Source organism: Callospermophilus lateralis, chromosome 15 (genome assembly GCF_048772815.1).
Source record: "Callospermophilus lateralis isolate mCalLat2 chromosome 15, mCalLat2.hap1, whole genome shotgun sequence".
Classification (NCBI taxonomy): domain Eukaryota; kingdom Metazoa; phylum Chordata; class Mammalia; order Rodentia; family Sciuridae; genus Callospermophilus; species Callospermophilus lateralis.
Genome location: NC_135319.1, coordinates 64,308,678 through 64,330,570, shown reverse-complemented (window position 1 = coordinate 64,330,570; position 21,893 = coordinate 64,308,678). Strand labels below are relative to the sequence as shown.

Genomic DNA, 21,893 nt, shown 5'->3' with positions numbered 1-21,893 from the left:
AAATTAAAACTTGAATTGTTGAATCCAGGTGTGGCTCAGAATCTGCTCAATACAGAAACAAGAAAGACCATTTATGTATCAAGCCAGGATCAATGCCTTTTTTTTTTTTTAGTTGTAGATGGACACAATAACTTTATTTTGTTCATTTATTTTTTATGTGGTGCTGAGGCTCCAACCCAGTACCTTGTACATGCAAGGCAAGCACTCTACCGCTGAGCCAAAACCCCAGCCCAGGATCAATGCTTTTGAATAGGTTTTCTATGGCTCTGGTCCCATAATTTGTGTTATTAAGAGTGGGGGAAGGACACTTACATTTGAGATCCAGCTTTGCTGCTACTTATGGGCAAACACCTGTACCCATCTGGGAATTTGTGAAGATGCTAGGAGACATCAAGGGCCCCCACACTCACAATGGCCTCAGACTCAATCTTTTCCACATTTTATCTAGTGAGCTACAGGACTGAAAGAAACAGCCATTCCTAATAAATTTTTAACTCCTGTCTCATTACAGGACTATGCTTCTTGTAATGCACTACCGATTCTGTATTTCTAGCTTTTGAATTGTGTTATTTTAAACTTTTACTAATATAAAATTTTTCTAATGCATTTATTTAAAATATACCACAAGGTATGTATGTATTCCTGTTATTTTTAGAAGCCATTTTTTAAAGAAATAATCTCCCTTTATTAAATAATATGATTATGTAAACTTCAACTTCTTTTTTTTCTCTCTTAGTATGTGAGGGAAACAGTATACCAATATTTTGTTCTGAGGATTTTTCTTATTGGTCCTTCCGAGTTATACATGATAGTAGAATCTCTTTTGATAAAATTATAAAAATTATAAAATCATATCTTATTCTAATTAGGTAAAAGCCTTTTTTTTTTTTTTTTTAACATGCTGTATAGCTTAAAAAATTCAGTGTCTAAGCTGGGTGCAGTGGCACATGCCTGTAATCCCAGTAGCTCAGGAAGCTGAGGCAGGAGGATCGTGAGTTCAAAGCCAGTCTCGGTAACTTAGTGAGGCCTTAAGCAACTCAGTGAGACCCTGTCTCTAATAAAATATTTTTAAAAAGGGGGGCTGAGGATGTGGTCAGTGGCTAAGCACCCCTGGATTCAATCCCTGGTACCAAAAAACAAAAACAAAACTCAGTGTCTGACCTCCCTCCACATCTGAGAGGCCCTGTTACTGCTCAATGGAAAGAGGATGGTGTCTCTCCTGTCCCATTAGCCAGGATGGATGCTGTCAGCATATAAGGATAGAAAAAATTGAACATGTGTCTAGGTCGACCCTGCCTTTTTTCCAGGCTACGCGATTCCCTCAGCCCCCATTTTAGGTTATATGTGCTTGTCTTTCCTTCCCTGCTCGGTCACAGGCTTTTATTGAATCATAAAGTGAGCCCTGGAGATGTTGAATGAGCTGCTCAAGGTCACCCGGGCAGGGAGCAACTGCGGTGGGGCTGGAGTCCAGGGCTGGTTCAGCCTGTTTTATAAGATTGCACATCACCTGCTGTGCTATTTTGGGGAATTCCTGTTCAGAGCCAATGTTATTTGTATCAGATTGTGTGCATCTTAGGGGGCGGTCCACTTCCTCTGTGTTGCCCAGAAACAGGTGGGAAACGGCAGTGCATCCATTGGGGACTTAATGAATGGCCCATTGTCATGGACATTATCCAACCTTATATTTTCATAGTAACATGGGTACTGATGAACTTCAGGACCAAGGCCCTAATTTTAGTATTTGCTGAATCAAAGAACTCGGGCCTCTTCTTTTTCCCACACCCATGTCTTATCCATGTCTGTCTCTCGTGTGGCTTAGGGCAAAGATTCTGAGCTGGCTCACTGGATTGGTAGAAATGTTAGGAAGTGGCAGTGTACAGTGTGGGTGCCTATGCTAGGGGTGCACAGGCCCGGCCTTAGCTGGGTGGCCAGAATAAGTGGATACAGCATGCCGGGGGCAGCTATTGACATCTGACATGGACTTCTGGAATTCAGCTTCCAAGCATCTGTTCTAGAGAAGTGCTCACACCTCACAGAGGCAAATACAAGAGAGTTCACCGCTTTAGAACTACCAGACGGTCCAGCAACAGGGAAACCGCTCATTAGACCACAGGGTAGCCATTCTCTGGGATAGTAGGAAGCAGTTTGACAAAATGAGGTGGCTCCGCATACGCAGACCTGGAAGATTTCCAAGGCGTGCTGTTCAGTGACAGCTCAGAAGAGAGCTGTCCTGGGGAGGAACCACGTGCTTCAATGTGGGAAAGGACTGGGGGGCTGCACGCCTGCACGTGGTGGCTGTGAGTCCCTCTGTGGAGGGCAGTGACAGCGGGGGATGGGCTTTTCTGGGTAATGTGGATGTAACAGTTTATTTAATTGCTCACTCACTGATGAGCAGTGGTTTCTGTCCATTTTCTGCTGCTTTAAAAGAATACCACCCACTGGGAAACTCCAAACAACAGAAGTTGATTTGGCTCATGGTTCTGTAGGCTGGGAAGTCAGAGAGTGCGCGTGTCATGACATGGTGGAAGCACAAGTGAGCGCCCGTGAAGCAGAGAGGAAATAAGCTCAAACTGGTCCCTTCCATCTGGACCCCATGCCTGCCCCAGGAGAATGAGCACAGAGCCTTCCCGTCTGCATCACCTCTTAAAGGGCCACAGTTGCACTGTCATTTCAATGACAATGTGGTCACACGGATGTCTTTGCGCGCGCTCCCGTACGTGTGTGTGTGTGTGTGTGTGTGTGTGTGTGTGTGTAACTCCCAGAAACAGAATTGGGAGAAAAGCAACCACCTTGGTAATTTGAAATATCACAAATTTCTCCTCCTGGAAGCATACCATTTTGCAAGCCCATCACTAACATAGAAAATTTTTTTTTTGACATAAATTGAGGTGAAATTTTACATAACATAAAATTAACCTTTTAAATGCGTATAGTTCAGTGGCACTTAATCCATTCACAGTGTTCTGTGGGGCAGAGACTTTTGTCTACAGTATTTCAAAGAGGCTCACGATGAGATGCATCCCTGTGTTTTTTGTTTAACAAAAATTGAAAAGAAAAATAAAAGAGTATGGGCTTCTGAGGCACAGAGCTCTAGGTCTGGATCCAGGGGCCACTCTTCACTAGTCATGTGACCCCAGGGAAGTTACTAACTCCATGCAAGGCTCAGTTCCCACAGCTTGAAGAAAACTTGCAGGTGGGGTTAATGAGAAGACTCTATGCAGGAGTATAAGGACAGCAGCTGTCTCCTCACAACAATGAATGTTGGGTGCCTTCCCCTGTGACCACGGGAGGTAAAGCATTCATAGACTCTGGTCCCAGCAGCCCCTTTCTCTGTGAGATCTTGGGCACGTTCCTCAACCTCTCCGAGCCCCAGTTTCTGCACAAGTCAAATGAGGATCATAGAGGGTGGTGAAGACTGAGATGATGCATAGGAAGAGCTTAAAATGGTACCAGCTATACACTCAATGCTTGTAAATTAGGGGCTACTAAAAATTTTTTTGCCAGCTCTTGGCTCTGTGTTTGGGACCTTAGGGGCTCACTGGGTGCGAGACCCCCTGAAGCTGTAATGGCTCCTTCTCTCTCATCTTTCTCCCAGGGCCATTGGTGCCAACCCCCTGTACTGTGACTGCCACCTCCGTTGGCTGTCCAGCTGGGTGAAGACTGGCTACAAAGAACCAGGCATTGCCCGCTGTGCTGGGCCCTCAGACATGGAGGGCAAGCTGCTGCTCACCACGCCTGCCAAGAAGTTTGAGTGCCAAGGTGAGTCCTGGAGCATGAGAGAAGGGTGGTGGGTGCTGTTACCACCCCACCTCCTGCTGCCAGGGACCACAAGATTCGCCCAGTGTGGGGGGGCTTCCAGACACTTCTGTGTCCTTGTGGTGACTGCTGGCTGGGGTTCTGGTGACAGGAAAGAGGCACCTGCTGTTTGTTAGGATGGCTACCTTCCAGTTCTGACAGACAAGGAACAAAAATCTCAGGCCACCAGGGCTTTAATCCTTTCGGTGTTTATGTAAGAAAGATAAAAATAGCAGTGTTTCTGGAAGCGCCCAGCCTCAGCAGGGCCAGCGCTCGGCCCTCTCGGCTAGAAACTGCGCTTGCCAATTAGCTTAAACCTTGGTCCCCGTGGAGCCGGGGACCAGCTGCGGCTCTCTTGACATTTGCAGAAAACAGCCTGAGCGTGACTGGTGGCTCCTTCTGGCTTGGCTCTGGGGCCGCTCACCTCGCGCCCCTGTAAATACTTGCTCAGGGCTTGATTGACTGACTGGCCGATGGCGGAGCCCCCGAGGCCCTGCCCGGCGTAGACAGGTGGCTGAGCCGCTGTTCCAGACCTAGCTTTGTGCGGAGGGGGTTAGTGGGGGAGGGCCCCAGGGATTTGGGGGCGCGGCCCTTGCTCTCAGAGGCCAGGATCGGAAATGAAACTGACAGCCGTAGGTTAATGAGGAGGCCACGGACCACCCTGGGTGTAGGAGGCTGTCACAGCAGCAACAGTTCAGAGGGGCCGTCTCTGTGGCATGGCTCTTGGGAGCCAGCCAATTACACTACGTGTGCTCAGTATTTACTGAATGGGGTAGGGTTGGCACTGTTTTTAACTTTTTTTTTTTTTTTAATTCTTTTTAGTTGTAGATGGACACAATTCCTTATTTTATTTATTTATTTTTATGTTGCACTGAGGATGGAACCCAGTGCCTCCCACATGCTAGGCAAGTGCTCCACCCCTGAGCCACAGCCAGAGCCCTGTTTTTTAACTTTTTATTTAACTACCACCTGCATACAGAAAAGTACACCTATCGTGATTTGAAGAGCCCAGTGACTCTTCACTAACTTAATTGCCCAGGTAGCTGGCACCCAGGTCAGGGAACAAACCCCACCTGTGCTGTGGAAGTTCCCCTGGTGTCCCCTCAGCTTATGAAAAGGATTTTTCTGTTGGTGCTCCTGGCTCTTCAGCAGAACCAATACTCCACCCCTTCCAGAAGAAGCCTTATGGGCTAACCTGAGTTAATTGGCCTGGTTCTCCTGTTTTGAGATCCTAATGCCCCTCATAGGTGACACCCAGGTAGCACAGCCCCTGGCTTCTCCACCTACTTCTACGGCCAGTGAGACCTGAAGGGGCTAGAGGGGCCTGCTGTAGTCAGGGAGGTGACAGGAAGGGTCTTTCCTGCTTTAGGCTTGGAGAAGAACAACTTGAAGGCATTTGGACCCTGATGTGGCCTCCCCACAGAGCCAAGCTCAGGCACCAGCTTGCTCTCTGCTGAGGTGGCCACCTCCCATCAACCTGGTCAGGAGGCAGCCGATGTGAGGATGTGAGGGGGCAGAGGGAATGTCAGCTGACTTCAGGAATAATGACCGTGCCACTCACACACTGATGACATGGCCCTAACTGTCATGTGTGGGGCTCATGTAGTCCTTCCAACCCAGTATTGACCCAGGTTACAAAGGAGGATCCACAGGCTGGACAAGTGGACGGTGCAGGGGGCAGGTATGATCCTGAGGAAGCACAGTGAGGGGCAGGAGTCTCCTTGGGGAGAAGACGTCCCAACATTCAACAAGTTGGGCTCTCCGGGCCCAGCCCTGTGCTGCTCCTTCCACTCTCTGTGCTTATATCCTCCTAAACCCTCCACAGGTCCTCCTGCTCTAGCTGTCCAAGCCAAGTGTGATCCCTGCTTGTCCAGTCCATGCCAGAACCAGGGCACCTGCCACAATGATCCCCTGGAGGTGTACAGGTGTGCCTGCCCTGGTGGCTATAAGGTGAGTGGACGAAGCTGGGAGGACGTGCACTGTGGGGCACAGACGGGCAAGACTGGGTCTGTCGTGTTTTCCAGGCTGTCCTCAGTACCCAGAGCAGTGCCTGGCTCAGAGCAGGCACTTGAGTGAGCCTATCATCAGTGATCTGACGTGTGGATGGATGGATGGATGGATGGGTGAAAGAAAGAATGATAAGTAACTCCTGGGACAGGGAGGCTGAGCCACTGAGGGGCTGGCTGTCTCTACTCAACAAACTAATCCCCAGGTCTCCCTGGAGTCCCTGTCACTGACCTTTCCCTCCAGGGCCGAGACTGTGAGGTATCCCTGGACAGCTGTTCCAGCAGCCCTTGTAGCAATGGAGGGACCTGCCACGCCCAGGAGGGCCAGGATGGCGGCTTCACGTGAGTGGCCTGGGGGCAGGAGCCTGGGTGGGGGGAATGTTTTGATGGGACCAGCAACTACACCTTGATGTTTTACTTCCCCCAAGGGGATGGCCCAGGCCCCCCTGTGTTCCAGGAGATGGGGGTAGAGGCTCAGGGGGAGCAGACAATGCTGTGAGACCTAGCTGTGCCCAGGGGACAGCCAGAGTCACAAAGGAAGTGCTCACGGATGAGCACGGGCTTGGGCCTGCTCTGCAGCTTCCTGCTACAGCCCACTTCTTGCTCTAACAAGGTACTGGGCGTTGAAGGGTCTTTGCAGGATACTGGGACGCAGTGCCAGGAGCAGACTGGGAACAATTAAGATTCATTTATGTTCAACCACAAAACCTCTGCTCTGAGCAGGACAGTGTGCTGGCTGTGCCACTTGCCTGAAGGTGGGGTAGACAGCCCCTCCTGTCCAGCTGCCACCCTGCATCCCCAGGAACAGCAGAGGCTGCCATTGGGTGGGTGAGACCTACCCAGAAGGGGTGCCAAGTCCCCATCATCCCCTCTGGGGTTCTCCCCAGATCTCATGACTCACATTGACCACCGCAGAAAGGGGACAGCCCTCTGGACCCACCATGAGCACTCATTTCCCTATAGAGTGCAGAGTCCAACCTCAAGTTCTCTCAGAGGCCCTGCGGCTACTGACGTCACCATCTAAGCCCCTCCCACCGATCTCCTCCGCCTCCTGCCCCCACCCTCCCAGAGCTTTTCCGAGGAGTAGAGTGGTTGCTGGAAAATAAATTGGCCGCTCAATAAATTGGCTCTTGAGAAAATGATGTTGAATCTACCTGCAGAAATGGCCAAACCTGCCTCTGCAAACCCAAATTACCAGACGTAAAACACGAAAGTCGTAAGAGGCCTCTCCCGGCGTCGCCTTGGAAACGCGTCCTCCTCCTGCTCTCAGCCTGGGCCGCAGCCCCAGCAGCGCTCCCCTCCCGGCTCCTGGGGCTCCTCCGCGGGGACTGAGGCCCCTGGCACTCAGCAGCCCTGCAGCCCGGGACGCCCGGGAGGACCCTCTAGGTAGAAGGGGGTTCCTCCTTAAGTCACCCCTCCACCGGAGGCTCCCCCGGCTCCTGCCCACTCCCACTGCTCTATCCTTAGCTTCCGCCAGAGGGGGCTTTTCGCAATGCCAAGTGACCCTGTTACCCCAGCTTAACATGTCCGCCCACCCCCAGCCACACGCCATTAAAATTAAACTCCAGAACATGCCCTGCAGCTGTGGTCTTCAGAGGGCTTTACCCGACCCCCACCCCCACCCCCAAACATAAACCCGTACCACCGTCCTTAGATTGACAGCTAACATGTTTCATCAAAATAAAATTTAGTTTTTCTTTGCGATGTAGATAAGGTCTTAGATGGTGTGAGTGTTATTAATATTTAAAGATGAAACGATCACTTAGTCACTCTTTCCTTATCCTCCAGGGCAATGGGAAGAGCATTGCAATTTGACACCATTTTTAAATGCCCTGAATGCAGGGAAATGCTCCCCCCCCCTTCCCCTGGAGCTAGTGTTCCCATCATGCTCCCCCCTCCCATCTCTGTAGAGTGTATTAGGATTTGAAGCCCCACCGTCTTCTCTTCGGGAGCACCTGCTGGCTTCTCTGCCACCAACAAGGAGTCTAAGTGTTAACATTTAAAGTCTTCTTTTTGGTATTTGTCGCCAACATAAGTCTGATTAGCTTCTTTTGAGTTATCATGACAGTTGCCAATAACATAGAATCATTCAAAACAAGAAAACCCCATGGTGAAATTTGACTGGTAGTTATTATACATGAAGGTGAATCTTACTAGACTGTGTCCCTTAATGAAACTTAAGGGTATGGACAGGGTGCTTTTCTGGAGTTCTTTTCTTCTCTGAATGGGTTCACGTGTCCGGGGGTGATGGGACAGAGCAGGAGAGGGCTCAACAGCCCTGGTTGTTGGCTTTGTGTTTATAGATGTAAATGCTGGGAAAGTTTGTTCACAGAAATACACCAACAGGATTAGGAGGAGTTTTTTTACAGCCATGTCACTCAGTTCTTTGAAACTCTTCCCAGTTGATGTACCCAAACCTCCAGAGTGATCTATCACCAAAGGTATTTTTCACGTTCTGTCAGCTGAGAGTTCCGTGAGGCCTCCCATCACTTGCAACATGCGGAACCGGAAACCTCTTGACTTACAAAACCGTTTGTTCTGCTTTCTTCGCATCAGAGTCCCCAGTTGTTGTTTTACTTGGTGCCTCACACCTTGCACTTGGGATGGTTCAGGGCACCTTTTGGAGTCCTGGACAGAGCAGCTTAGGGAGGAGCCTGTGTGGACATTTGAAGAGGGGGACGTCAATTTCTCAGACCTCTCTCTGACCCTCACACCACTTGGAAAACCTCAGGTGCCTCAGGGGAAGTTACAACCCTGGTTTCAGGGTCCTGATCTCCAGGACCCTCCCCAGCCCAGCTCCTGCTCCCTCAGCTCCACTCTCCCTGAAGCCTGCGCTCCACGTGCTGCGCCTGAACTGCGTGGATGAGCAGGGCCCTTCCTGGAGGCTGTGCGTGGAAGTCAGGCGTTTGGACATTCCTCTGTCCCTGCTGCCTTCCCTCCCCTTCCGGCTCCTTCTGTCTGGGTCCTTGAATAGGTCAATTTGTCCCCTCCTCCAGGAAACCTGCCCTGGGCGACCCCACCAAGGAGGAGTTATTGTCCTCTGCCCCTGTCTGCCCAACCCTGATTTCAGGCACATCTGTCACCCACACTCCCCACCTCTGCTCTAGTCAATGGTCTTTCTCAGGAGACTGTGACTGAGTCCCTTGAGGGCAGTGTCGGTCCTGTTCACCTGTGACCTCCGTTCACAGCCCTGCCCAGGGCCTGGCCCAGAGTAGAAACCCTGACTCTGTGGAGTGATGACCCTGAGTGGGGACACAGGTTTCCATCTGTGCCGCTCCCTCTTACCATCCCCCACAGGTGCTCCTGTCCCATCGGCTTTGAAGGACCAACCTGTGAGGTGAACACGGATGACTGTGTGGAGCATGCCTGTGCCAATGGAGGCGTCTGTGTGGATGGTGTGGGCAACTACACCTGCCGGTGCCCCCTGCAGCACACGGGTAAGCATGGTGGGGCCAGGGTGCACGCCGGAGCCCTGTGCTGTGGGTGGCAGGTCTGGGGCCTTCTCAGTGTCTGAGGAGGTTCTGCTGGGCCTGGCTTCTCTCCTGCCTCTTGCTCCTTATCCCCACAGGAAGGGCCTGTGAGCAGCTGGTGGACTTCTGCTCCCCGGATCTGAACCCATGTCAGCATGAGGCCCAGTGTGTGGGCACCCCAGATGGGCCCAGGTCAGTGGCACCCATTGCCAGGGATTTCAGTCTGGGCTCTGCCTTCTCCCCATCCCTACTGTTCTCACCTGTCAGAGGGTTTGGTCTCAGCGATGCAGGGTGCAGAGGGTGGGTATGGGTACCACTCTGGCTAGAGAGACCTATCTGCAGCATCACCCTGAATGAATCAGTTGGCTGCACTGTTTCAGATCTTCAGCTGTGTGGCAGCAGCTTCCTCCTGGGGTGGTTACAATGATTAGGTGAGAGAGTATATGACAAGCACTTTCTTCTGTGTCCAGCATCCAAGTTCTCCACCCAGAGTCAATTGTTCCAGATCCACAGCTGTTTATCCCAGTTACAAAATCCACGGGACTCTAAAGACCAAAAACTTCTCCCGAAGGCACAATCGGCCCTCACCTGAACATATTTGTTAAGAAGGGCTGAGCTGGGCTATATGAGGCCATTTCCACTTGTTGCTCATCCCATGGAGTGTGGATATGTACAGATTTTGCTACCAAAATGTAAACTTTCGGCTTATAGGGCCACCTCCGACCACCTCAGCAGGTTATATCATCCACTGTTTTATGGAATATTTTACCAATGCCAAGAAGTTCTGAATTCCAGAGCCCGTTCAGCCCCGGGAGGTTTGGGCATGGAATTGCTGTCCTATATTATTGTCATCGTTGGGTGGAATCTCCTAGGAAGCCTGCCATCTAGCCAGAGCTGCTTGATATCCATGGGCAGGAAGTTAGTGTCAGAAGATGACTGAGACCTGGATATACCATCAATGGGTTGCATCAAAACTCCATACAAATGATAGACAGATGCTACACTCCTGCAGCGGCAGGGCAGACCAGGGACACACTGGGTGGCAGGCACCCTCCTCAGAGATGCTGTGTCTCAGAGGGTGGAATGGAGCAGGATTTCAAACAGGCAACTAACCCTCTTTGGAATTGCTGGCATCATCCTTCATGCCACAGAGAATGAGTACTGTGCTTTGTCCTGGGCCCAGGCTGCAGCACAGGGTTATATAGTGCACATCTCTCAACTTCCTATCCTGGTGTGGTGGCAAGGTGGAACTGACACTCAGCACTGTGCCTAGAAACCAGCCAGTATTCAATACACAGTCACTGGGTGGGTGGGTGGATGGATGGATGGATGGATGGATGGATGGATGGAGTGGGTGGTGGTTCAGCTACTGTAACAGTTTTTCAAAATGCAACTCAAGACCCAATTCAAGTAGATAGTGATCAATTGGGTGGGTCACAGTTAACATTAAAAAAACAAAACATCAGAGAGCAATGTACCATTTTATAGGGTAAGAATAAATATTGTTGTACCAAATTGATTGATTGATGCGTGTGTGTGTGTGTGTGTGTGTGTGTGTGTGTGTGTGTAGGCAGCGAGCTGAAAGATATTTCTTAGATCCTGAAAAACACTGAGTTCAGGAATGAGTAAAATAATCCAGGAAAGGGCACTGATCTGCTCATTGTGTGGTTGAGCAGTGGAGTTCGGAGTTCAGAAGGGATTCTGAGAAGAGATTGCTCAGTGAGGGGTGGTGTTCACTAGAGGTGAGGTATTGGCTTGGCTGAACCATGCAGAGGGTGCTTCAGAATCAATAGTTGTATCTGGCAGGTGTGGGCTTGGTGGGGGGAGCGGATAGCCTGCAGGACAGGGAATGTCTTGCAAGGCCATTACTGGAAAGGGGAGAGAGAGTGTGCCCTTTATTTGATAGGCAAATGGTTGGCCAAGACAGATTTGGGGGGAGACAGGGATGTGGTGAGAGCTGGGAGGCTAGAGGCTGGCCTGGGGCCAAGGTTCCCATTGAGAGGCCGGCACATGCCCAGCAGTGTTGGAGAGTCTGGGGAAGAGGGGTGGCTGAGCCGTGTGATGCAGGACCATGTGCCCGGGGTTGTGAGAGAACACAGAGGGAGCAGCCGAGCAGCAGGGCAGGTTGGAAGAGGGTTGGCCTTGCATGTGGAGGCAGGTTCTCTGGGACAAAACTCTCATTTCCTCCTGCTGCTGGGCCTCCACTGTTGGAGGCCGCAACCAAGTCAAAATGGCACCTGGCAGTTTTCCAGGAGGAGTGGCTTGTGAGGTCGCAGCTTCCAACACTCCACCCTCTCAATCCAGGTCCCCCCACCCCCACATAAACTCCCTTCTCATGCTGGAAAACGCTCTTAGGATGGGCTGGGTCCCCTTTATATCCAGGACTCTTTCTGGCCTCCTGGTGGTCTCCACAGGGACTTGAGGTCCTCTGTCACATGAACAGGCAGTATGGGCCCTGGCCACCTGGGCTCTGGGCTGTGTGGCTGACATCCCCACCCCCCACCCCCAGGTGTGAGTGTGCACCAGGTTACGCGGGTGACAACTGCAGTGAGAATCAGGATGACTGCAGGGATCATCGCTGCCAGAATGGGGCTCAGTGCGTGGACGAGGTCAACAGCTATGCCTGCCTCTGTGCGGAGGGCTACAGGTGAGCCACCGGGATGCACCTGAGCTGCTGCTCTAGCTGTCAGTCTGGGCTGGCTGGGTCAGAGTCTGGTAGTCGAATCCTGGATTTTTAACCATGGTTCTGCCAATCCTAGCTGTGCAGCCTGGGAAAGTCATGTATGACTCAGAGCCTAGGCAGAGGGTCCCTGACCTGTTTAGTGGGGGATGGGAGGCAGGTACAGATTACTGGGAAGTGTTCATGACTTACTCGCTGGGCTGAACTGTGGAAGTCATGTCCTGCCGTAAAGGTCACCTACCTTCTCCTGGGGGCTCCCCTGGGAAGCTGGAGAGGCTGCCTTCTGGCCACCACCTCCCACACTCTGCTTGTGTCTTCTTTTATACCCTCATGGTGCTGGTGATGGACTCCAGGGCCTCACTGATGCTAAACATGCCTCCACCACTGAGATACACCCCAGTTCCTTGTGTTGTTTTTTAAAAATACCTTTATCAACATATAATTCATATACCATACGATTTGAAGTGTAAAATTCAATGGTCTTTCATATATCCTCAGAATTGTGCATCTATCACAATAATCGATTTAGAACATTTTCCTTATTCCAGAAAGAAACCCCATACCCATCATCTGTCACTTCCGGCCCACCCTCCAGCATTTTCTAATCTACTAATAAGTGTGTTTGTGAACATATTCTGGACATTCCATTTAATGGAATCATACAATGTGTTGTTTTTTGTGTCTACTTCTTTCACTTAGCATAACATTTTCAAAGTTTGTTCATGTTGCGGTATATATCAACACTTCAGTCCTGAGTGTAGTCCATTGTATGGATATATCACAATTTTATATCCACTCATCTGTTTACAGACATTTAGGTTGTTTCTACTCTTTGACTATTACGAATACTGATGCTATGAAGAGGGTTTTGTGTGGACATACATTTTCAATTGTTATGGGTATATTCCTAGAAGGGGACTTGCTGCATCACGTGGTCACTGCCAAACTGTTTTCCAATGGCACCACTATTATATATTCCCCCTGCAGTGTATGAGGGTTCCAATTCCTCTACACCCTCTACAACTGCTGCCTTTGGTTTCTAGCCTTCCTAGTGAGTGTGAAGTGATATCTCATTGTGGTTTTGATTTCCATGTTCTTAAAGGCTAATGAAGTTGAGCATCTTTGCATGTGCTTATTGGCATTTTTTATATCTTCTCTGGAGAAATGTCCAGTCAAGTCCTTTGCCTGTTTTTTCAATTGAGATTTTTATCAATGAGTGTAAAGGCTCTTTATATATTGTAGGCAAGGCCCTTATCAGATATATGATTTGCAAATATTTTCTTCCATTCTGTGGGTTGTCATATTTTTTAAATTTTTTTTTTAGTTATACATGGATGCAGTATCTTTATTTTTTAAATTTACTTTTGTGTTGTGCTGAGGATCAAACCCAGTGCCTCACATGTGGGAGGCAAGTGCTGTACTGCTGAGCCACACACCCACCAGTCTTTTGATAATATCCTTTGATGCACAAGTTTTAAATGTTTATGATTTCTAATTTATGAATTTTTTACTTTTTTTTGCTTGTATGTTTGGTGTTATATCTGCTGCCTAATTCAAGATCATGAAGATTTATATCTATGTGGTCTTCTAAGAGTGTTATAGTTTTAGCTCTTAAGTTTAAAAGGTCATTGACCCATTTTTGATATTTTTATATATGGTGTAAAGAAGGTGTCCAACTTCATTCTTTTGTATGTGGATATCCACTTTATTTGTTGAAAAAACTATTTTCCCCTCCCGTGTGTGTGTGTGTGTGTGTGTGTGTGTGTGTATGTGTTTTAAACCAATTGTCTATAAGTGTGAGGGTATTTCTAGACTCCCAAGTTTTATCCCATTGACCTGTTGGTTTTCTTATGCCAGCCTCACATTGTTTTGATTACTGTAATTTTGCAATACACTTTGAAATTGGAAACCATAAGTCCTCCTATTTCATTATTTCTGGAGATTGCCTCGACTATTTTAGGTAGGTTCCTTGAATTTCCATAAAAATTCTAGGATCCATCTGTCAATTTCTGCAAAGAAGTCAATCAGGAATTTGATAGGGATCATATTGGTCAATTTCACGAACAATGCTATTTTAATAGCAGTTAAGTCTTCTGATTTATGAACATGGGATGTCTATCTATTTAGACCTTCTTTAATTTCTTTCAATAATTGTTTTGTAATTATCAAAGAAAGTTTTGCACTTATTCTTAAAACTTGTTCCCAAGTATTTTATTCTGTTTGATGGTATGATAAGTGGAATTGATTGTTTAATTTCATTTTTCCTTTGATTTTTGTGCATCAACTGTATCCTGCAATCTTGCTGAATTCTTTAATTAGTTCTGAGTGCATTTTAGTGGATTCTTTAGGATTTTCTTATATAGGATCATGTCATGTGAAAGTAGAGATAGTTTTCTTTTTTTCCAAAATCTAGATGCATTTTATTTCATTCTCTTGTCTAACTGCTCTGGATAGAATCCCTAGTACAATATAACATAGAAGCTGTGAGAGCAGATGTCCTTGTCTTGGGGGATAATCCTTCAGTCTTTCATTATTAAATATGTTATGTGGTTTTTGTGGGTGCCCTTCATTAAATTAACTTCCAAATTTGTTGAGTTAAAACAACCTTGGATTCCTGGGGTATATCCCAAATGATCATGGTATATAATGCTTTTTATGCTGGATTTGATGTTTGTGTGTGTACGAGTGTGTGTGTGTGTGTGTGTGTGTGTGTGTGTGTTTTCCAGGGTTGGGTAAGCCAGAGCCTTACACATGCTAGGCAAGTGCTCCATCATTCAACTACCTACCAGTCCTTAATATTTTGTTAAGGATTTTTGTGCCCATATTTATAAGAGATATCAGTCTGTGATTTTTGTTGTGAGGTCTTTGGCTTTGGTATCATAGTTTTTTTTTTTTTTTTTTTCTTTATTTCTCTGAAGAGTCTGTGAAGAATTTATATTAATTCTTCTTTAAATGTTTTGTGGGATTCACCAGTGAAACCACCTAGGCCTGGGAAGTTTTGTGATCATTCAGTTTCTTTACTCCCATCGTTACGGACACCAGCAGTGAGTGCTTCTCAATCATTATCATGCACATGAACCACCCGAGATCTTGTTAACAAGCAGATTCAGCAGGCTTTCCCCTTCTGACTGGTAACGTCCATGCTGCTGAACCAGGGGCCAGCCAACCACACTTGTTCTCAGTACCCTTCCACAGCGGGAAAAAAGTGTTCACTAAGAACATCTTCAGTCACTTTAAGGCTCTGTTTCCCCAGGATGTTTAGTGAATTCCTCTCCAGGACTCTTCTTCCTTTGGCTGGGCCTTCTCTGACCTGTGTCCTTTCCCCTCAGCGGACAGCTCTGTGAGATCCCCCCACACCCACCTGCCCCCAGGAACCCCTGTGAGGGGACTGAGTGCCAGAATGGGGCCAACTGTGTGGACCAGGGCAGCCGGCCTGTGTGCCAGTGCCTCCCAGGCTTCGGTGGCCCTGAGTGTGAGAAGTTGCTCAGTGTCAACTTTGTGGATCGGGACACTTATCTGCAGTTCACTGACCTGCAGAACTGGCCACGGGCTAATATCACACTACAGGTGGGTACCCAGGGCGCCTGTTCCCAAGAGGGAGTCAGGGAACAGGGGACCATGGCCTCAGAGCAGAGCATCAGACTGTACCTCTGCCTAGGGGACCTAGAAGGGACATGTATCAGTCAAAACTCCTCCTGGCTACTGGGGACTCAGCTTGAGCTGGTTTGGACAGTTGGGAAGGTAACTAAGCCACACATCAGGCAAAGTGGAGGCAGTCCCCGGGGAGGCTGGATTCAGAAAACCAAGCTCGCCAGGATCCTTCCCCACCGTCTTCTATCTCGACTACTCCTTGGCTTCTGCCTCCTGTGCTGCACACAGGCTGGTTTCATGTGGCCAGAAGGAGGCCAGAGCTCTGGGCTTGGTCCCTGAGTTGCCCTTTTTATATCTTCTATTTTGTCTTAGAATGTGATCATGTTACAGATAAAAAGAAAGCAAGTCCCACTTCCACAACACAGAAATGTGCACATTTTATATATCCATATTCTGCTAAATATCTCTTGGGAGAGTGGATTGTATTGCATATTACCCCAAAGAAAAGTTAAACTCCTCCTTAGTCATCTCTCTCCCCAAAATTCCATTCCTGACAGCAAATGCCACGTCTTTCTTCTCTCTTTCTTTTGTCCCCTTCTTTTTCTCAGAACCTTTCAGCCTCCCACACATGCTCATTCGGCTCTTCTCCCCACGTCACTTCTCCAAAATCCTGTCCACTCACATTATCCTCACAGCAGGACAAGAGCCAGCCTTAGCTGCTTAACAAAACGAAACTCACCCAAACCCTCATCCTTGGTCTAGTCCTCATAGCCCCAGAAAGTCCCATTACCAGACCCAAAGGGGCTCTTCCCTGCCAGCTCTAAACAGACAACAATCAGCAGTCTCAGGGGAGTTCTCTGATTGGCCTGGTCTCAGTCACATGCCCATCCCTGTACCAACCGCTGGATCCGAGGAGATGGGGTAGTATGATTGGTCCTGCCTGAACCATGTGCCCACCTCCAGGAATCAGGGGTTCAGGGTCTTTATCAGAAGATAGTAGGGGAGAGAGACAAGGCAGAAGGAACAGATTATGGCCAGGTCCCCCCAGAGCAACTGAGGGGACCTCCCTTCCAAACAAGAATCCTGCTCTTGCTTGTCTTGTCTGTCACAACAGCTCCAGTGACAGACACTCTCTCCTGAGAGGCTCCTTCCAGATTTGGACAATTCTGGCTGAGACAGCCCTCCTGCCCTTGTCCCCTCTCTACTCCTCAACCTGTGTGGCTAGCTCCCACAGAGGGGCTCCCTTCACTTGGGAAGTGGGGATCCCAGTCTGCCTCTCCCTCTCTGGGGCAGACTCCCCAAGATTCCTCTGTTCCTCTGGTACATCTTTTCTAGGTCTCAGCGGGCTTGTCTGTCCTTCTGCCTGGACCTGACCAGACTGGCAGTAGTTGGTATTTGAATCCTAGACTGCCAGCCTCTGTCAGTGCCTCCTAGAGAAGTGGCCCCTGGGGAGGTTGGCCAGGCAGGGAAGGATGCTTCTGCACACAGCCTGGCCTGTCCAGTTTCTGTGCCACCCACTGCTACTGTGAGGGGTGGGGTGGGAGAGAAAGTGCTTTGCCCATTAGGTCTCCACTGCAGAGGACAACGGGATTTTGCTGTACAATGGAGACAACGACCACATCGCAGTTGAGCTGTACCAGGGCCACGTGCGTGTCAGCTACGACCCAGGCAGCTACCCCAGTTCTGCTATCTACAGGTAGGGCTTCCTCGTGCTCCCCACCTACCCTCAGGGGCATGGCGACTCCCTGTGAAGTATAGTTGTTGGGACCACTAGAAACTTGGGCCGCCCATCAGGTCAAACCCCAGCTTAATGTGAGGCTCTCTGAGGTCTAAGGGGTGGCCTCTCCTTCCCCATCCCAACCCAAACCTCAGAGGAGGTTCTCCAATAGTGGGGGTCTCTGCCCCTCACTTCTCAGTTTCTCCCTAGGGCCCCAGAAAGGACTTACAAAGTCTTCTCCCTGACAGATTTAGTCACTTTGGAAGTAGCTACTGGGCCAATGGCCAGAGGTGCTCCAAAATGACACCTACTCCTTTGGGTGGGGGCACCCTATCTCCTTCCAGTGCTGAGACGATCAATGACGGGCAGTTCCACACTGTTGAGCTGGTCACCTTTGACCAGATGGTGAATCTCTCCATTGATGGTGGCAGTCCCATGACCATGGACAACTTCGGCAAACACTACACGCTCAACAGCGAGGCCCCTCTTTATGTGGGAGGTGAGGAACTGGTGCTGGGGACGCTGCAGCTGTCTTTCTCCAGGATTCTCCATTGGACCATGATGTCAGTATCCCAAGGTGGGGGCCTCTGGCTCTCTGGCCTGAGTGGCCCAGGAGACCTGATACTCAGGGCATTGCACCTCTCAAGAGGTGGGTGTTGTCCTAGTGAATGGATTGTCCTCCCCTGCCTGGAGCCCAGGCTGCTCTTTGCCCAGTCCTGCTGACCAAGAAGGATGGGGGACAGGCCTAGGAGAGGGCCTGGGGCTTTCCCGGCTGTCTCCCTCACCATGTACACCTTTCTTCCCATCTTTGGGCCAGAAGGGGCTCCATTCCCAGTCTTAGGCCCTCGGAGGTCAGAGCTGCTGCTAGAGGCAGTCCACGCATCAGCTGTAAACACCCACTGGCCATACAGGTGTTGCAGGCCAGGGATCCCGTCCACCACCCACAGACCTTTCTGGTTTGGTTGGAGCCAGGCTCTGGGTACAGTGGGGGAGGGCTGCTGATTCCTGGCCCCCTGGTTCTGATGCCACCTCTGTCTCTGCTCTTCAAGCAACTTCAGGCAAGTCACTGGTCATCTGTCAGGTAGATTTTGGAACCCCTGATCTCAGAGGGTAGTTGGGAAGCAATGACCATCAGAACCAAGGGGCCAGTGCCCAGGCCAAGTCCTTGGCTTTGATTGGGGTCTCTAGTGATAAAAGCTAGTGTTCTAGAGGGGAGAAAGGAGCCCTGGGTAGGGCAGCCTAGAACCTCACTTGCCAACTGCCATGCTGGGCTGACAACCCAGCTGTCATCCCAGGGAAAGCAGCTTTTCCGTGGCTTCTGGGAAATGAATCTGGCCCTCCAGGTGGCAAAGGCTCGGGGTCACAGGGCCAGAAGGACAGAGACTGAGGGTAACAGGGGACACTAGAGCTGCCCGGCAGATCTCAGAGTTGGGTGCTACGCCCGGCCTGACTCAGCCTGGCTTTGCTCCCTGCCCACCCCAGGGATGCCTGTGGACGTGAACTCAGCTGCCTTCCGCCTGTGGCAGATCCTCAATGGCACCAGCTTCCACGGTTGTATCCGAAACCTGTACATCAACAATGAGCTGCAGGACTTCACCAAGACGCAGATGAAACCAGGCGTGGTGCCGGGCTGCGAACCCTGCCGCAAGCTCTACTGCCTGCGTGGCATCTGCCAGCCCAGTGCCAGCCCGGGGCCTGTGTGCCACTGTGAGGCTGGCTGGGGGGGCCTGCACTGCGACCAGCCAGCTGACGGCCCCTGCCATGGGCACAAGTGAGTATGGGATGGGCTGGGGGAGGCCTTGCCCCTGCGTTCCTGCCCTTTCCCACATTCTACTTGTCCATGTGAGGGCCACCTCTCAAACTGTAGTTTGAAACCCCTAACTTGGAGCACGGAACCTAACACAGCTCCCCCACCCACCTCCATACTGGTTTTCCATGTTTATTAACAGGAAAAGGCTCATAAGGACAAACAGAATTGTTTTTTTCCCCCCTTGGTTTAAATCTTGCAACAAAATAACAGTCCTGTGAAGTCAAGGCTGGGAGGGGTGGGCCTTGGGTTGGCCTGTCCTCACGGTGACTTTTCTCTGTCTCCTCCAGGTGTGTCCATGGGGAATGTGTGCCCCTCGATGCCCTTTCCTACAGCTGCCAGTGCCAGGATGGGTACTCAGGGGCTCTGTGCAACCAGGTCGGGGCGGCTGCAGAGCCCTGTGGGGGCCTGCAGTGCCTGCATGGCCACTGCCAGGCCTCGGCCACCAAGGGGGCACACTGTGTTTGTGACCCTGGCTTTGCGGGCAAGCTGTGTGAGCAAGGTCAGGGGCCCCCCTCCTGATGTGCCCTCTGCAGGGTCCCTCCCCACAAAATGCATAGCAACTTGGTGGTGTTTCCTTCCTCCCAACCTCAGCTACCCTCCCCACTCCTCTCCACTTGAGGCTACTCCTGGCCTTTTGGTGTCCCCCACCCTCTGTGCACTGAGCTCCATCCCCCACCTCCCCTGGGCCCAGCCCACCCCTCAGCTGCTCTTTCTGGCTGAGGTCTCTGGTTACAGAAGAGATCACCTAGGTAACAGCTCCTAGCCAGATCACCACATCTTGGTCCCATCAACTCTGGACCTGGGAGTGACCGAAGTCTGAGGGTTTGGGACCCCTTCTCAAGCCCTCCCCAGCCAGCTTGACCAGGATGCCGAGTGGGAATCTAGACTGCTGAGGCTGGGCAGGGGAAGCAGGGGAAACCCAGACCTGGGGCCCCTTTGGGCCATCACCTCCCCAGCAGGGATTTCTTTTATAATGTCATCATCCCCTCCAGGCCTCTGTAAAGGGAGGCATCTTACTCCGGCAGCTAGGAATTTCCTCCTTCCCCCTGGCCACACTGTGGGCCCCAGGAGGAAGCTGTGCGGAGGTGCATGCTCAGAAGGTGGGAGGACGCTGGGGACAGAGAGGCGTGAGAGCATGAAGACCCCTCTGGGGATGCTGCCTGCTTCCTCCTCCTCCTCCTGGGGCAGCAGCTGGACTCTGAGTGTACCCTGAGGCTTTCTCTTGGTGTCTGTCCCATCCAGAGTCCGAATGCCGGGGGGACCCTGTGCGGGACTTTCACCGGGTCCAGAGGGGCTATGCCATCTGCCAGACCACGCGCCCACTGTCGTGGGTGGAGTGCCGGGGCACGTGCCCGGGCCAGGGCTGCTGCCGGGGCCTGCGGCTGAAGCGGAGGAAGCTTACCTTCGAGTGCAGCGATGGGACCTCTTTTGCTGAGGAGGTGGAGAAGCCCACCAAGTGCGGCTGTGCCCTCTGCGCGTAGTGGGCGCGGGCCGGCGGCGGGCGGCAGCTGGGCTGGGGGTGCGGGCCATCACCAGGACCGCGCCAGGCCCTGGGCAGCGCGGGTGGCCTCGACAGCCTTTCTAGCTTTGGCCGGGCGGAGGGGCGAGGCCGAGCTGCTGCCCTCTCCGGAAGTGCCTTGCACAAATAGGCGCTTAATAAATATTTGTTGAATGAATGTGTGCGTGAGGTCAGGCCACGAAGGGCAGAGTGGTGGCACCCCTCCATGCCTGCTACCTGGTCTGAAGAAGGGGGCTGATCCTTTCTCAAGCTGGCCTTGCCCCTGGGGTCTCTGCGAGTAACGGCCTCACTCCTGCTACCACAGCATCTTGCTGGCAGCAGGCCAGGGGCAGAGCGGAAGGGCCTCCTCTTGCCACGGGAAAGGGGCTGCCCCACCCGGTTGGCACTGCTAGGGAAGGATGCTGGGGTGGAGTTGGTTCTTAAGACCAGGCCTTGAATCCTGATGTGTAGGATGACCACTGTAGCTTCTATGAGGGGGTTCCCGGGGAAGGCAGACCCCACCAAAGAGGGCAGGAAGTTCTGGCTCCAGTTGACTAAACATCACCTGCCTCCATCACTAGCCACACAAGGGACACTGCACCTGGGCTCTCCAGCCACCCACCCATTACAAGCTGTTGGTGAACTACTGGCAATGGGTCAGGTGTGAGGGTTTGGTGACCAGGCAGGGGTCTCCTTTGTGAAGTTCAGCTCAGGTCTCCTGGCACTGAAGGTCAGTAGGGAGCACTGGGGTCACAAAGGTCGTCATCATAGCCTTTGTCAGCTGTCATGCTGGGCAGACTTCTCTCCATCTGGACCTCAGGGTCCTCAGCTATAAAATGGGAGGAACAAAAGGAACTGTGTAGATTCTCCTGCTGTGGTCTCAGAAGGAAACCTGAGGAGTTAGAAGTCCCATTCTCTTAATCACAGCCACAAGTATTTATGTGCCTAACCTGGGACGGGATACTGTGGGCATCCAGCCCTAATGGGCGGGCATGAACCAATCCCTATGCACTGCAGGAGTGACCAGGATGCCTGGGAAGAGTAGAGCCCAGTGGGGCTCTGGCCATTGACCCTTGTTGGGACTGCAGCTGCCCACCCTAGTGTTAGAGCTACTGGGTGTGGGATTCTCTGACAGAGCTTATCTGGCATGCTGAATCAAGTAGGTGATTTCTAAATCTGAGAGTTAGCAAAGGGAGGAAAAGTTACTCTTCTTTCCAGATGTCTCCCGAAGAGCATGTAGCCCTGAGTATGCAAGGGGGAGCCCTTAGCAATGACTGCAGAGATCATCAGTCTCTTGCAGCCACAGAAGCCTGGCACATTCCACCA

At 50.9% G+C, this 21,893-nt stretch overlaps 1 protein-coding gene across 1 annotated transcript in view; it reads left to right on the top strand.

Annotated features, from left to right (window-relative positions):
- The window catches only part of Slit1 (slit guidance ligand 1), a 153,582-nt gene extending 132,594 nt beyond the window's left edge, over positions 1-20,988 (top strand). Inside the window, exons 26-37 of the mRNA XM_076834200.1 lie at positions 3,596-3,759; positions 5,621-5,745; positions 6,046-6,143; positions 9,099-9,238; positions 9,370-9,463; positions 11,781-11,918; positions 15,281-15,518; positions 17,108-17,238; positions 17,604-17,758; positions 18,742-19,030; positions 19,357-19,568; positions 20,312-20,988. Coding sequence (XP_076690315.1) covers positions 3,596-3,759; positions 5,621-5,745; positions 6,046-6,143; positions 9,099-9,238; positions 9,370-9,463; positions 11,781-11,918; positions 15,281-15,518; positions 17,108-17,238; positions 17,604-17,758; positions 18,742-19,030; positions 19,357-19,568; positions 20,312-20,550 — 2,023 coding nt within the window. The 3' untranslated portion in view covers positions 20,551-20,988. The remainder of the gene's footprint in view (positions 1-3,595; positions 3,760-5,620; positions 5,746-6,045; positions 6,144-9,098; positions 9,239-9,369; positions 9,464-11,780; positions 11,919-15,280; positions 15,519-17,107; positions 17,239-17,603; positions 17,759-18,741; positions 19,031-19,356; positions 19,569-20,311) is intronic.
- The last annotated feature ends 905 nt before the right edge of the window (positions 20,989-21,893 follow it).